This window comes from Rhodofomes roseus, assembly GCF_022264815.1.
Source record: "Rhodofomes roseus strain CIRM-BRFM 1785 chromosome Unknown C8Q71scaffold_2, whole genome shotgun sequence".
In the NCBI taxonomy this organism is placed as follows: Eukaryota; Fungi; Basidiomycota; class Agaricomycetes; order Polyporales; family Fomitopsidaceae; genus Rhodofomes; species Rhodofomes roseus.
The window spans coordinates 1,069,769-1,082,162 of NW_025952958.1; the positions used below are offsets into that span (position 1 = coordinate 1,069,769).

The 12,394-nt window shown below is 55.1% G+C and overlaps 5 protein-coding genes and 1 non-coding gene across 6 annotated transcripts; 2 read left to right on the forward strand and 4 right to left on the reverse strand.

The window, feature by feature from the left end:
* The first annotated feature begins 16 nt into the window (after window positions 1-16).
* On the forward strand, window positions 17-2,569 carry C8Q71DRAFT_734163 (DEAD-domain-containing protein). Its single transcript, XM_047922385.1, has 8 exons — window positions 17-184; window positions 240-455; window positions 511-792; window positions 847-1,095; window positions 1,144-1,288; window positions 1,337-1,643; window positions 1,707-2,059; window positions 2,110-2,569. Exons 1-8 carry the CDS (start codon window positions 90-92, stop codon window positions 2,500-2,502), a joined length of 2,040 nt encoding a protein of 679 aa, XP_047783777.1. The 5' UTR covers window positions 17-89; the 3' UTR covers window positions 2,503-2,569.
* Window positions 2,570-4,743: 2,174 nt separating this feature from the next.
* Window positions 4,744-6,260, forward strand: C8Q71DRAFT_853259 (uncharacterized protein; the record flags this gene model as incomplete). The annotated part of the gene is made up of 3 exons (XM_047926922.1): window positions 4,744-4,886; window positions 4,938-5,799; window positions 5,853-6,260. The coding sequence occupies 3 exons, from the start codon at window positions 4,744-4,746 to the stop codon at window positions 6,258-6,260; spliced, it is 1,413 nt and encodes a 470-aa protein (XP_047783778.1).
* A 643-nt stretch (window positions 6,261-6,903) lies between these two features.
* On the reverse strand, window positions 6,904-7,935 carry C8Q71DRAFT_217928 (uncharacterized protein). The gene is made up of 4 exons (XM_047917081.1): window positions 7,620-7,935; window positions 7,368-7,560; window positions 7,189-7,311; window positions 6,904-7,136 (listed from the first exon to the last, which is right to left on the reverse strand). The coding sequence occupies exons 1-4, from the start codon at window positions 7,882-7,884 to the stop codon at window positions 6,998-7,000; spliced, it is 720 nt and encodes a 239-aa protein (XP_047783779.1). The 5' UTR covers window positions 7,885-7,935; the 3' UTR covers window positions 6,904-6,997.
* A 587-nt stretch (window positions 7,936-8,522) lies between these two features.
* C8Q71DRAFT_t15 lies at window positions 8,523-8,610 on the reverse strand. Its single transcript has one exon. It is a non-coding gene; the product is annotated as a tRNA-Ile (tRNA).
* A 336-nt stretch (window positions 8,611-8,946) lies between these two features.
* On the reverse strand, window positions 8,947-10,141 carry C8Q71DRAFT_218001 (P-loop containing nucleoside triphosphate hydrolase protein). The gene is made up of 5 exons (XM_047917082.1): window positions 9,822-10,141; window positions 9,698-9,766; window positions 9,622-9,638; window positions 9,264-9,569; window positions 8,947-9,210 (listed from the first exon to the last, which is right to left on the reverse strand). Exons 1-5 carry the CDS (start codon window positions 9,950-9,952, stop codon window positions 9,011-9,013), a joined length of 723 nt encoding a protein of 240 aa, XP_047783780.1. The 5' UTR covers window positions 9,953-10,141; the 3' UTR covers window positions 8,947-9,010.
* A 110-nt stretch (window positions 10,142-10,251) lies between these two features.
* Window positions 10,252-11,517, reverse strand: C8Q71DRAFT_720193 (eukaryotic porin-domain-containing protein; the record flags this gene model as incomplete). Its single annotated transcript, XM_047921344.1, has 5 exons — window positions 10,252-10,359; window positions 10,419-10,940; window positions 10,996-11,091; window positions 11,140-11,297; window positions 11,346-11,517. 5 exons carry the CDS (start codon window positions 11,515-11,517, stop codon window positions 10,252-10,254), a joined length of 1,056 nt encoding a protein of 351 aa, XP_047783781.1.
* Between the last annotated feature and the right edge of the window lie 877 nt (window positions 11,518-12,394).

Below are 12,394 nucleotides of genomic sequence, written 5' to 3' on the forward strand. Positions count from 1 at the left end.
AGACCCAGGGGTCTGGGACTCAGCCTGTGGTGGTTCGTTGGTCCCGGCGGCCCGCGGCCCGTTGATCGCTCTGGCTCGACCGATCGCAAATGTTTTTGCGCCACCCTCCTGCTGCGACCATGTCGTCCTCAAATGCCTATGCTGGCCCGTGGGCGTCGCTGCCGACAACGCTGACACCATGGATGTGAGTCGTCGTCCAGACATGTATGCTGCTGCCCCCTGGTTGACCGACGCTCCAGTATGGATGTCATAAACTCGATGGGCTACGCGCGAATGACCCCTGTGCAAGCATCTACAATCCCACTCTTCATGAAGCACAAGGATGTTGTGGTCGAAGCTGTCACCGGCTCGGGAAAGACACTGGCATTCGTGATCCCAGTTCTCGAGAAGCTCATACGCAGAGAGCGCAAACTCAAGGAGAACGAGGTAGGCGCGTTGATCATTAGCCCCACAAGGTATGCTCTTCAAGTCATCGCTCTTGTACAAAGTGCAAACACGACATCCATACAGAGAGCTCGCGACCCAGATCCATTCCGTCTTTTCTCTCTTCCTGTCTAGCCAACCACAGCCCGATGAAGAGGAGGCGTCCAGCAGCAAACCCGCATATCCTCCACCGCTGTTACTCATCTCTTCCGACTCGTCCCCTGCCGAGGATGTCAGGAGATTCTTAGACACAGGCGCGGACATCGTCATTGGTACTCCAGGGCGGATAGAAGAGTTCCTTCTGGGGAAGGGAAAGGATGTCGTGACTGTGAAAGAGCTGGAGGTACTGGTCCTTGACGAGGCAGACCGGTGCGTACGTCCAACATGTCGAGAGTGATTGTGCTGACTTCGTCGCGCGGATAGGCTGCTAGATCTGGGCTTCCAGTCCACGCTTACTCGCATCCTATCGCATTTGCCAAAGCAGCGTCGGACGGGATTATTCAGTGCTACCATGACGGATGCAGACGCGCTGTCCGAACTTGTTCGCGCAGGTCTCCGCAATCCTGCTCGAATTGTGGTCAAAGTGCAGTCCAAGAAGTCGAAGATTGACAAGGCCAGCGGAGAGAAGTCTGTTCGAGGGGAGGTGTTTGAGGAAAGGCGAATACCGGCGAAGTAAGCGAGCCCCTGCATATGAGACTACCTCTTCTCATGCCCGCCTAGCTTGCATAACATGTATGTGTCGTGCCGGTCGTCGGAGAAGCTTGTCCAGCTGTCACGGATCATTTGCCATGAGGTGTCACAGCGCCAGTCCTCGCGATTCATTGTGTACTTCGCGACCTGCGCTTGCGTGGATTACTTCTACCGGGTACGTGGTTTCTACATCGATATCTGCATATACTCATCTTGTATCTAGATATTGCCGTCTTTCATGCCACCAAACACGACACTTTATTCGCTCCACGGTCATCTGCCGCCAGCTACCCGCGAACGTACCCTCAACAACTTCAAGTCCTCGCCCGCGACGCCCTTGTCCCCTTCTGTTCTCCTGGCTACAGATGTAGCAGCGCGGGGGCTTGATATCCCCGACGTCGACGTCGTGCTTCAGTTCGACCCACCCTCCGACACGAAAGCATTCTCACATCGTTGTGGTCGTACTGCTCGTGCTGGTCGGAGCGGACGCGCATGGGTTTTGTTGGTGGGGCGTGAGCGGGATTACGTTGGTGAGTAGTCACACATTGCCTAGGTTGACGGGCATATATTCTGACGAACATGTCCCACTACAGACTTCCTGGCGGTTCGCAAGATACCCCTGATCGAATACGGACGTTTCGCTGAAGACGGCAGCGTTCTCCCCCCTCTTGACCCGAATTCGGACGCGGAAGAGGACCCAGAGGTGATGACTGCGCAAACGAAGATCAGGCAGACGCTTTTGACCGATCGAGGTCTAAACGACAAGGCAGCCAAGGCCTATGTGTCCTTCGTACGGGCCTACTCCAAGCACGAAGCATCGTACATCTTCCGAATACGAGACCTGGATCTCGTTGGTGTGGCCAAATGTTTCGGTTTGCTGCGTTTGCCTCGCATGCCGGAGCTGGATCATGTGTCAAGGGCCGGCTGGGAAGACGCTGACGCTGATGTGAGTTGCCCTTGTATGTCTGCTTGATCTCAGGCGTAACCGGACACTAGTGGAACAGCTATGCGTATGCAGACAAGCAGCGCGAAGCAAAGCGGCTCGCAGAGTCAGAAAAGCAGAAAGTGTCCACGGAACACATTCAAAAGCGCAAACACGAACGAGAGAAGAAGAAGAAAGCTAACGCGGCCTGGAGCAGCAAGGTCGTCAAGCAGGAGGAAAAGCTGAAGCGAAAAGAGATCAAGGGCAAGAAACGTGAGTGGCTGAAGCAGAATCAGCCAGAGGAGGTGGTCGGCGAGAAGCGACAACGTGGGGTGAGTGTTGACGAGGGTTCGGACGGAGGCGAGGACGATTGGGACGCGTTGGCGAGGGAAGAGAGGATGGCCAAGAAAGTGAAAAAGGGACTTGTTGCGCAGGATGTTTTCGACGGGGAGTTTGGGGAGCTGTAGTCGCCCAATGCTGCATGCATTTTACGGATTATTTCTATACATACTGTGCGGCAACGCTGAGTGGCCGTGTACCGTTACCCGCTAGTCCGTGGATAAAGGTCTCGCGCCACCTGCGCGCCACACGCCTCAGCCACCTCGCGTCTCGCGATGTCGCCTTCACACAACGCTCGATGCCTCGCTCAGTACTCGTTCTATGGCTGTGACGACCTCGTTTTCGGAATATACGCGTCAAAATCACCTCAGGGAAGGTCTCGGGAAGGCCATATCGACAGTAAGCGCCTTGCAAGACCTCCACTGGCAGACGTGTCGGCGAACACCCGCAGACAGCAGGACTGGCGCACGGGTCTTATACATCGCGTGTTGGGACGCTAGGAGAGGGTGCTAAGGAATGGTCGAGCCGAGGATGACGTTTGCTGGGGTGGAAGGGCAGAAATTGTTCGATGTTAGTGAGTTGTCCTTCTGTCCTTCTGCACTTTTGTGGTGCCAAGCCCCGCTCAGTCCCGTCGGAGTCATAGCATACTTGTTCGCAATTTTGAATGTAGCAATACACCATGTTGAGACGTTCAAACCCAACCTTGATATGTGAAACACTAATGACACGACCTTGTGTCCAACGCCAGCGCCGGCAGGAGGTCCAGCTGCTAAGCCGATACAATCGTGTTCTTTCATGACTATCATACACAGTCCCATGTATGTGCTCATATTCCACGCTTATGTACTTACCAGAATACATCACACAGCGTACATGATGTTTTGTGAGTGTGACAAGATTCAAAGAAGCTGGCATCCTCACCACCAGTATCATCGCCTGCCAAACTGACCGTTGACAAACTGGGTTGTGTATACTGTCTCAAGCTTTCCCTATAAATACATACCGCGATCTAGTCGCCGTACAGTCTACCCCAGTATCCCAACACGCGATGTCTGCGGGTGTTCGCCGACACGTCTGGAGGTCTTGCAAGGCGCTCACTGTCGATATGGCCTTCCCGAGACCTTCCCTGAGGTGATTTTGACGCGTATATTCCGAAAACGAGGTCGTCACAGCCATAGAACGAGTACTGAGCGAGGCATCGAGCGTTGTGTGAAGGCGACATCGCGAGACGCGAGGTGGCTGAGGCGTGTGGCGCGCAGGTGGCGCGAGACCTTTATCCACGGACTAGCGGGTAACGGTAGCCGTGTCCGCCGAAGCGACATTGTGTGGGCGGCAGCGTGTGATGGCGCGCGCGGCGTTGCCCGAATAGGATGCGCGTGGGCTTGCAAAGCTTTGCAAAGTCGTTGCTCTGCGAGTCGCTGCGACGCCGCCTGCTCTCCCAGTCCACGACCATCCGCCAGCTGCCACACAACACGCGGCCCATCCGATATGTCAAGGTTCCGAACTCGCTGCAATGTACGTCAGCTACAGACACCGATAGCAATCCCGTCTGACGGAGTCTGCAGTGGTTTGACAACAGCGGCAACCCGCTGCGGTACCAAGGCCGGTTTGGCTGTCCTCGGCTCTGGGACGAGTGCTGGTACGTACATCCAGACCACCCGGACTGGGAATTGGCGCAGCCCGCACGTCCACGGCAAGTTCCTTTCCCAATCAACAACAATCCCTGGACACCTTCTGCGCCTCGTGCCCAAACACCGCCGCGAGCGCGCTCACCACCGGCGACCTCGTCTTCCTCTCGACCCCGCATGTCGCCCGTGCCTCGCTCGCCCGCGCTCAGCGTCGGCCACCGCCCGCGATCCCCACACGATCGTGCGCGCACTCCTCCGCGTCCACACTCACCGCCGGGCGGCCCCCGCGTCCCCTCAAAGCCTCGCTCCAAGACGCCGGTCCGCCTTCCTGAACCGCGCCTCCCATCTCCGAGACGTCCTTCGTCCCACGAGAGACACATTCCTGGCCCGGACAATGCATTCGGTCGTGATCGTGCGGGTAGTAATTCTTCAGCGAGCGCACCGCTTCGCAGACCAGACAATACCTTTCAAGGATCGCATAGAGATCCACCACGTGTTGCTTCTCCATCCGGCCCTCGACCATCTGGCTCCAGTGGCAGCGTTGGTCGTCCGCGGTCTGCGAGCGGTGCCAGTCCGAGCACGGCCCCCAACCGCCAAGGGAGCTTACCCTCTGAGCATATGCGCGACCCATCGCCGGCCTCGCCGACATCCATGAATTCATTGGACAGCCGGTTCCGTCCCATCTCACAAGTCCGCGTGCAAACGAACGGTATCAAGCCACATACTGCGCCGTCATCCGCGATGCCACCGCCGCCGGTTCCCTCAATGCCTCCGCCGCCGCCGCCATCCTTATCGAGTGAGGGTGCCGCGGCTACAGCTGCCAAATCACCAGTTAAGGAGTTGTCGTATACTGAGAAGCGTGATCTGTGGGTCGAGCGCATCAAGTACGTCTGTCGGTTTTCTACGGTGCTTCGTCATCTCATTGAGCCTTGCAGGTTGCTCACGGATGCCACAATCGCTCGTGCTGAACACATGCAACTGGCTCAGGAGGTGGAGAAATACCAGCGCCTGGTTCGTTCTGCGCGGTACAATGGCATATCCGAAGAAGATCAAGCGCGTCTGAACGACCACTTGTCGGAGGTGACTGGGCGCCTTGACGCTAAGAAGAACGACTTGAACAAAGTCTTGCCGCGTCTGATCGACGCCGACTTCTGGGGTACGACGGTGAATTCGCCGCCGGGCATGGATGAATTCCGCAAGGAGGTACATAACATTATTGCGGACCTCAGCAAGAACATGCAGAAACTCCACGAGAAGTACGAAGAATTACGCACAAAGGCGACTGTCGCACCGGAATCACATATGGAGATAGATCCTCCTGGGTGGCAAACACAGGAAGGGCCGCCCACAAAGCGTCGACGCTTATCTTCCGGTGAAGCGACGATTGCGGTCAGCGAGGACGTTCGCAAGCCAAATGGCGTTCCCGCCGGCGGGGCAGGGGAATTACACAATCGCGTATTGGACATGGAAGGTCGTGTATCGGACCTGGAGAATGAGATTATCGAGCGCGATCACAATTTGCTTGAAGAGGTCGTAAGCCTGGTCCAATCTCGAATGGAGGAAACGCAGAGCAAGCCCAAGGTGGAAATCCGCTCGAAGAGTCCCGCTCTGGCGGCCCCAATTCTAGGCCCTCATCCGGACCTCACACGCGTAGAGACTGAACTGGCAACAACTGGCAATCAGGTAGAAGAGTTGGCTGGTGAAGTGGCAACCCTGATTACACAGATGGATGCAAGAGATCAGGAGCATACTCGCCTGGCGAAGGAGAATCAGCTCCTTCGCGATCGTATCGCTGCAGTGAGTAGACAACGCGGGGATGTTCGGCGTCGCGTGCTGACCGATGTCGACAGCTTGAACAGCAACATTCGACAAGCGGAACGGTAATTGAAGCCACCAAGGCTGAGATACAGGCTCTCAGTGCTGCCGTTCAGAGTTATATAACTCAGGCCCCAGTACTAACACCACCACCACCACCACCTGCGCCCCTGCAGCAAGTCCCCTCCTTGGAAGAAATCCTCAGCAGAATCCACCCGTCGCTCATTCAGTCGCTCCACGATGATATGGAGCCGCTCCTTCTGAACACCCATCAGACTATTCAGACAATGTTGCAAGAACAGCTCAATCATGTATACACGACACTGTTGTCCAAAATGACACCTACCATGAAGACGGTCGATGTTGTCGCGGCATGGATGGAGCGTGTACGACGAGGAGAGACTTTTGTGGACAATCCTGTACAATCCCATAACGCACAATGACGAGGTGATTCGGTCACTTGGTAAAGCCCGTTGCGCAGGCGCAATACTTATTTTACGATCTCAGCTACGTGTTTGTACGACAGTAGTGACATTTCATGACGAATGAATGACGGTTGAACGATTCGTCCTTGATGGGATCAATACTGTCGATCAGGCAAAAAGAATGGACCCTCCGAGAATTGAACGCGTCGCGTCCGTCACTTGTCACCATCGCTGCCGTCTTCCGCCCTGCGCCCCGCCGCCGTCCCCGCCAACATCCCCACCTCGCTGCCACTGCGTCCGCCCTGCGCGTGTCACCCATTCGCGCTCGACGCGCCGCCGTCGACAAGAGTGCCGCCTCCGGTAGCATTTTTGGCTCCCGTAACACAAGGGCAGTGGTATAACTCCCTTCCTTCAGGACGGGAGGACGGAGAAGCTGCCCCAAATTGTCCGGGACCCACTGCAGCAGTGCAGCCCGGGCTGCATACTTCCGGATAGTCGCCTTCGCAGGCATGCGGCCGGACTTGCGGCCGCGCGAAAGAGATTTCTGCAGGCACTTGAATCTACTATGCCAATTTACAGCTGGAAATCTGCAGTGCTCACATTCACGCTTGTCTCTCGAATGGCAGCGATGCGGTGATCTTCAGCATGGGCTTTGATTCTATACAAATGAGCATGCAAGCCGCTCGGGGAGTACCATAGTATGACCAGCCATGGTGTGAGGTGCAACGCATATATGAGGCCCCTCTCGATCAACGTTACCTTCGGTACGGCTTCCCATCCGCCCGACACAACAGGCAACCACCTGCTGACCACCGACCTGGCATCATCACGCTCCAGGTCTCTCCATGCTTCCAGAACCTCGCCAGCTGCACGGTAATTGTGTGGTATATGTGCCTGTATATATCTTCAGTACATACGCACTTTCTATGTTGCAGCGCATACGCACTGGTGCTCCCGCAGCTTTTGAGAAGTAAATGACTTTGCCTTTGTTGCGGCTTCACTCGTCAGATCGCTCCGGCAATCTACGCATTGTTGACGTGTATCACGCTGATCGATGTTCACGACCGGTCTACGAATCATTCAGTAGCCTATGCTTCACCCGCCTCAGCCAAGTTTGTGTCTCACTGAACGTACGGCGCCGCCGTGACATGCAGGGGCACGCCTTCTAGTTCGCTGCTCGTCGGGAATTCATCAACCTTGCCACGCTCTGCATCCGGGACGCTAAGGCTCGTGTCACTGAAGTCACCAATTGATAGCTTTGCCGGCGCATTTGGCATATTCTGGCCTTGAGTTCTATACATGACACGGTCGGTGACATCTGTATGGCGACATAGTGTCAGTCATTGTGGTGGTGTCACAAAATTAGACGTCACAAACGAGCGACCTGAAGCAAGGGCTGCTCGTTCGCTGAGGTGGCCTTTTCCTGTCTTTCGGCATCGCCCGGGGGTGTCCAAATCCTCTGGGAATCCTCAGAAGAGATGACACGCTGAGCCTCGGCAAGCTCCTTGAACATTCTTTCCTTTCTGCGTGCCTGTGGGCTCAGCTCTATCTCGCAGGCCTCAGACTTGGCGGACATCTCTTCAGCCCATTTCAGAGCCGCTGCCATGTCGGGGATATTGTCGCGCCAGGACCGCTTGGACATGTTCAAGCAGCAAGAAGGGGACGAGCTCGGATATGTGAGGGAAGAAAGAGAACTGCAGCTAGCCTGGTCGCGCATCGGCGCATTGCGTCCCGCGTCTTGCGGTGTATCACGTGTGCGCGTGGCAGCATTGCTCATAGTATTACTATTAGTGTTTGTCTACACGGCTGACAAATATTACTACAATCCCGGGCTGCAGCCCCGTCGCGGGTTCTGGCTCCAGGTTGTGTGTCCTGCAACTATTCGACTTAGCCTTCCGGATGCTCGCAAAAGTCCGCGGGCTCAAACGCTCAACTTCAGCCACGCGCAGGAATGAGCTTGTTGCTCATGCTGTATTGTTGGCACATCCGACGTGAGGGCCCTGAAAGTTAATACACACACATTAGATACACACTGTTACACGTCTATCCAGGTTCCAGAGCTTAGAAAATTATCCCCAATGCACGATGCCCGCGCAAACACCAGCCGGTTCAAAGTTGCGCGTGGGCGCTCTGCGTTGCACCCAAATATGGCAACTCATGCGCGCGACGGCGCACTCTGCGGGCTGCACTGCATGTCGTTTCGGCGTTCGGACGACAGGAACATCATCAGACATCATCTTGTACCACAGGATACTGTTGATAAATGCAAAAAATATCCACTGGACCCTCCGAGGATTGAACTCGGGACCCTTGCATTATCTTAAGTAACCACATAAGTACAAAGCTCTACCAATTGAGCTAAGGGTCCGCTGGATACTTTGCCAACTTGAAGCTCATTAGATCACCACGCAGGCAGTTACGCGCATTCCACTGTCGTAGCCAGCTTCACTGAACTACACTGCAGAATTCTCGTCCTCCTCCCGGATGCCCCCTGATGTTAGATGGGTGAAACGCGTGCCTATACGCCTTCCTTGCCTCTCGAAATTACGTAACCCATAAGTACAAAGCTCTACCGATTGAGCTAAGGGCCCGGCACAGAGTTTTTTTGACAGTAACGCTATAGCCGTTAAATGACCGCGAAAGCATTTATGCGCATTCCAGTCGTATCTTGGCCGTATCATAGCCAGGTCGTAACTTAGCCCTTCACTCGTTTTGCACTACATATGTATATGAATTGATTGCACTACCCCCTATGAACTGCACTATATCTACACTATAGAATCCCCGTCCTCCTCTCGTATACCTCCTGATGATAGATGGGTGAAACGCGTGCCTACACGTCTTCCTTGCTCTTCCGAATGCGTGACCCAAATCAACGCCTTCAGGTTCGATTCTGACCTCTTGATCTCGGACTTCAGGAACTCCTCTACACTCGACGCCGTATCCGGGTCAAGTGCAGACGTAGGCTCTACAGTGCTCGTGAGCACATGTACACTGCGTTGATAAACGGGCACTACGAACCGTCCAAGAGAAGGATCTCGGCACTCCTCATCCCGACTGCTATGGCCAGTGCAATGCGCTGCATCTCACCTCCGCTGAGGTTGCTCCATATCCTATCCCACAGCTCTTCGTCGATGCCCCACGACTCCGCTAGCTCAATAGTCTCGTGGGCAATAGTCGGCGCCTTGCCCTTCTTGGGTTTCCCCCCGTCGGACTTGTTGTACGAACTGAAGGACGTGACGGCGCTCATGAAATCCCGAGGAGTGCCGGGAAGTAGGGAGGCCCGCTGAGGGACGTATAGGACGCGCGTGCGATAGAATGGGATGCCTGTGCAACTGTTCGTTCGCGGGTAGCTGATGTCGCATATTCCAAGGCTTACCGTACGACTTGGGGCCTCTAACAATATGCAGTCTCAGTCATAGTTGCGCCCGAGGCTATAACGCTTGGAGACTCACTTTCCCCTATAGAGCACCTCGCCACGGTATATGTTAAGATGCGACAGACATTTCAGAATCGTGGACTTCCTGCCAGGTGACTGTTACAGGTGTAATGCGACTGCACGTTGAAATAGCGACGTACCCAGAGCCGCTCTTCCCCTGCACGATGAGAATGTCGCCCTCCCGCACAGAGAAGTTGACGTGCGAGAAGATGGGGTCCCCGTTCGGCCGCGGGCACTCGAGGTCCTTGATCTCCAATAACGTCTCCGGCATTGTCCTGAGATGGGGGAAGGGTTCAGAAAGACAATGAGCACTAGCGTTGTCGCGGTCTATACATAGTGGTGGTGGCTTTGATATAGGTTGACTGCCATTGAGCCGCGCCTGCTGGTGTGACGTCAGGCCATGTTCGGGTGTAATCCCGAGACGAATGTACAACTGGCAGACAACATATATCTCTGGGCAGGCTTGTCATTATACGCGAGCAAGAAAGCACATGCACACTAGGGACGTAAAGCGGGGATGCGTTGCGGGCAGGCAAATACTAATGTCTCTAAGGGTAGCGTACGGACGGACTATTGGGGAGGGGTAGGAGGCATGGACATCTGCATCATGGAGTTCATCTCCTCCGGGGTCATGCTCGGGCTCTCAATCATCACACCCACGCCAACCTTGGCCGCGTTCTGCAGAAGCAACAACAGTAAGCGAAAGATAGCAACGAGTGGCTGAGACGACGACTGACCTTGAAGTGGTCGATCTCTCCCGACACCAAGAACGCGAACGACGGCGCGAACCGTTGTTCGAGCAGCGCAGACACCTTCCCAGTAGAGTCCAATTGTGCCCTGAACGTCGACATGCGAAGGTCGTACTTCGTGCCGAGCGTCGCAATGGCGTCTCTCCGACCAGGGGCGGCGATAACCTGCAGGTCCGCAGCCACTTCCACCTTTTCGCTGAGTTTCTGCCAGTATGTCGCCTGCAGCATCCCAGCGGGCTGGAGCTGGGCCGTGGCGATCCAGTTCTTGTCCGTGCCGGTGTACTTCGCGAGGTACGACGCAGCTGTCTCCGTCATGTCGGGCGCTGGCCGTTGGTGGAGCAACTCGACACCAAGTGCCAGGTTTTTGGTGAACGACTGCATGTAGCTAGCCATGTAGATGCCAGTCGCGTCCACTGGTGAGGGATTGATGGCCTTGACGTTAACAGAGTAGTCTTGACCCTGGTAGTCGTGCTCCGCTTGGAGCATACTGTGCCCAACTTGCGATGACAGCTGGCAGACGATGCATGGGTACGCATGATAGGAGAGACCAGTATACAACCCGTACCTGACACTGCGCTTTTGTGACATTGTTCGCCGACCATCCCTGGTTTAGTCGACCGTTGACGTTGCCTTCATGGTCAACGCTGCCTTGCAAGAAGACCTAGGAACGACATTGAAAGCCAGGTCATACAGAAGCGTCTCAACGTACACTGTTGTTTGCGAAGACGGCCCCAAAATTATATGATGGAGCGGCGGTCTGTGAACCCAGCGCAAATGAATGCGTCACCTGGAAGATGGGGTTGACCGACAAGCTCTTCGAGAGATCCGCTCTCCCTCCGTCGAAAAAGAAGTTCGTCAATAGCGTGCCTGAGGATTTGTGAGTATTCTGCGACTACAAGTGGGAGACGGCCGTACTTTTGACCTCTTTCTGGAGGTTCTCGACTGACCCTGGGTTGGGGAGGCCGAGCGAGTAACGCCACGACGCGATTCGGTGGAATACATTGGACGACTTGGAGGCTGAGGAGGATGGAGCCGGAGACGCTATTGCAGGCTCAACGGTGCTCAAGGACGGTGGGTAGGCGGCCATTGGAGAGACGTGTCGATGACCGGATCGCTTGCACGTCCCGAGTCGTCGCTGGCGGTGGCAACTTGCAAGTCGCGGCAGTGACAAAATTTGGCCCCAGTTAGGCGAGCGTTATGCCCTAATATAGACATGTCAAAGTTATCGTTGACAAAAGCCCCGTTTGAGCTGACGCGTCGTACTCAGCCACCAGCCGCCATTCCCAATTGCAATGTGACAGCCCACAGATTGGCAGCACGGCAGCGCAAAAGAAAACAGCTTCGGAAAGGCTGTAGAGGTATACCCCAAATCGTCATGGAATCCACAATTCAATGAGTAACCGCTGCGTCGAGGGACCGTAAGTTAGAACAGTCGCCAAGTCCAAGCTTTGGGCCGCTCGCGATCGCAACTGTGCACGGAGTTCGCGCGCATTGTATCTAGCATCTGTTGATACCATCTACGAGAAGAGGGACGTTCCCGAGAGTATGGAATGTCATCTCACGGAAGAAGAGTGCTGCGGGAGAATGATAGCATAGTATGCATCCTTTGAATTGAGACGTCGACGCAGAGCTATGGCTGCCTAGTAGGAGCAGCGAATGACATACGATACCATTTGACCAAAGCAGACAACGGCCATCCTACTAAAGACAGACGTACGTGTACACTGTAGTGATCTCTCAAAATGTAGGAATGACGACGTATTGCGCGCGTATGGTCCGAGTTCATAACCGCACCGATCGATACACGCACGGAACGCGTGTAGCACGCACTAGGCTGTGTTACTCGGGGAGATAAGAATTCCCAGTTGGACCCTAGGTTCTGCACTGACTGCGTACTCGTGCATGGCCGAAGCCGTCAGAGTTCTTCCGAGGACAGTCATAGATGATCATCGCCTCCGCAAGAC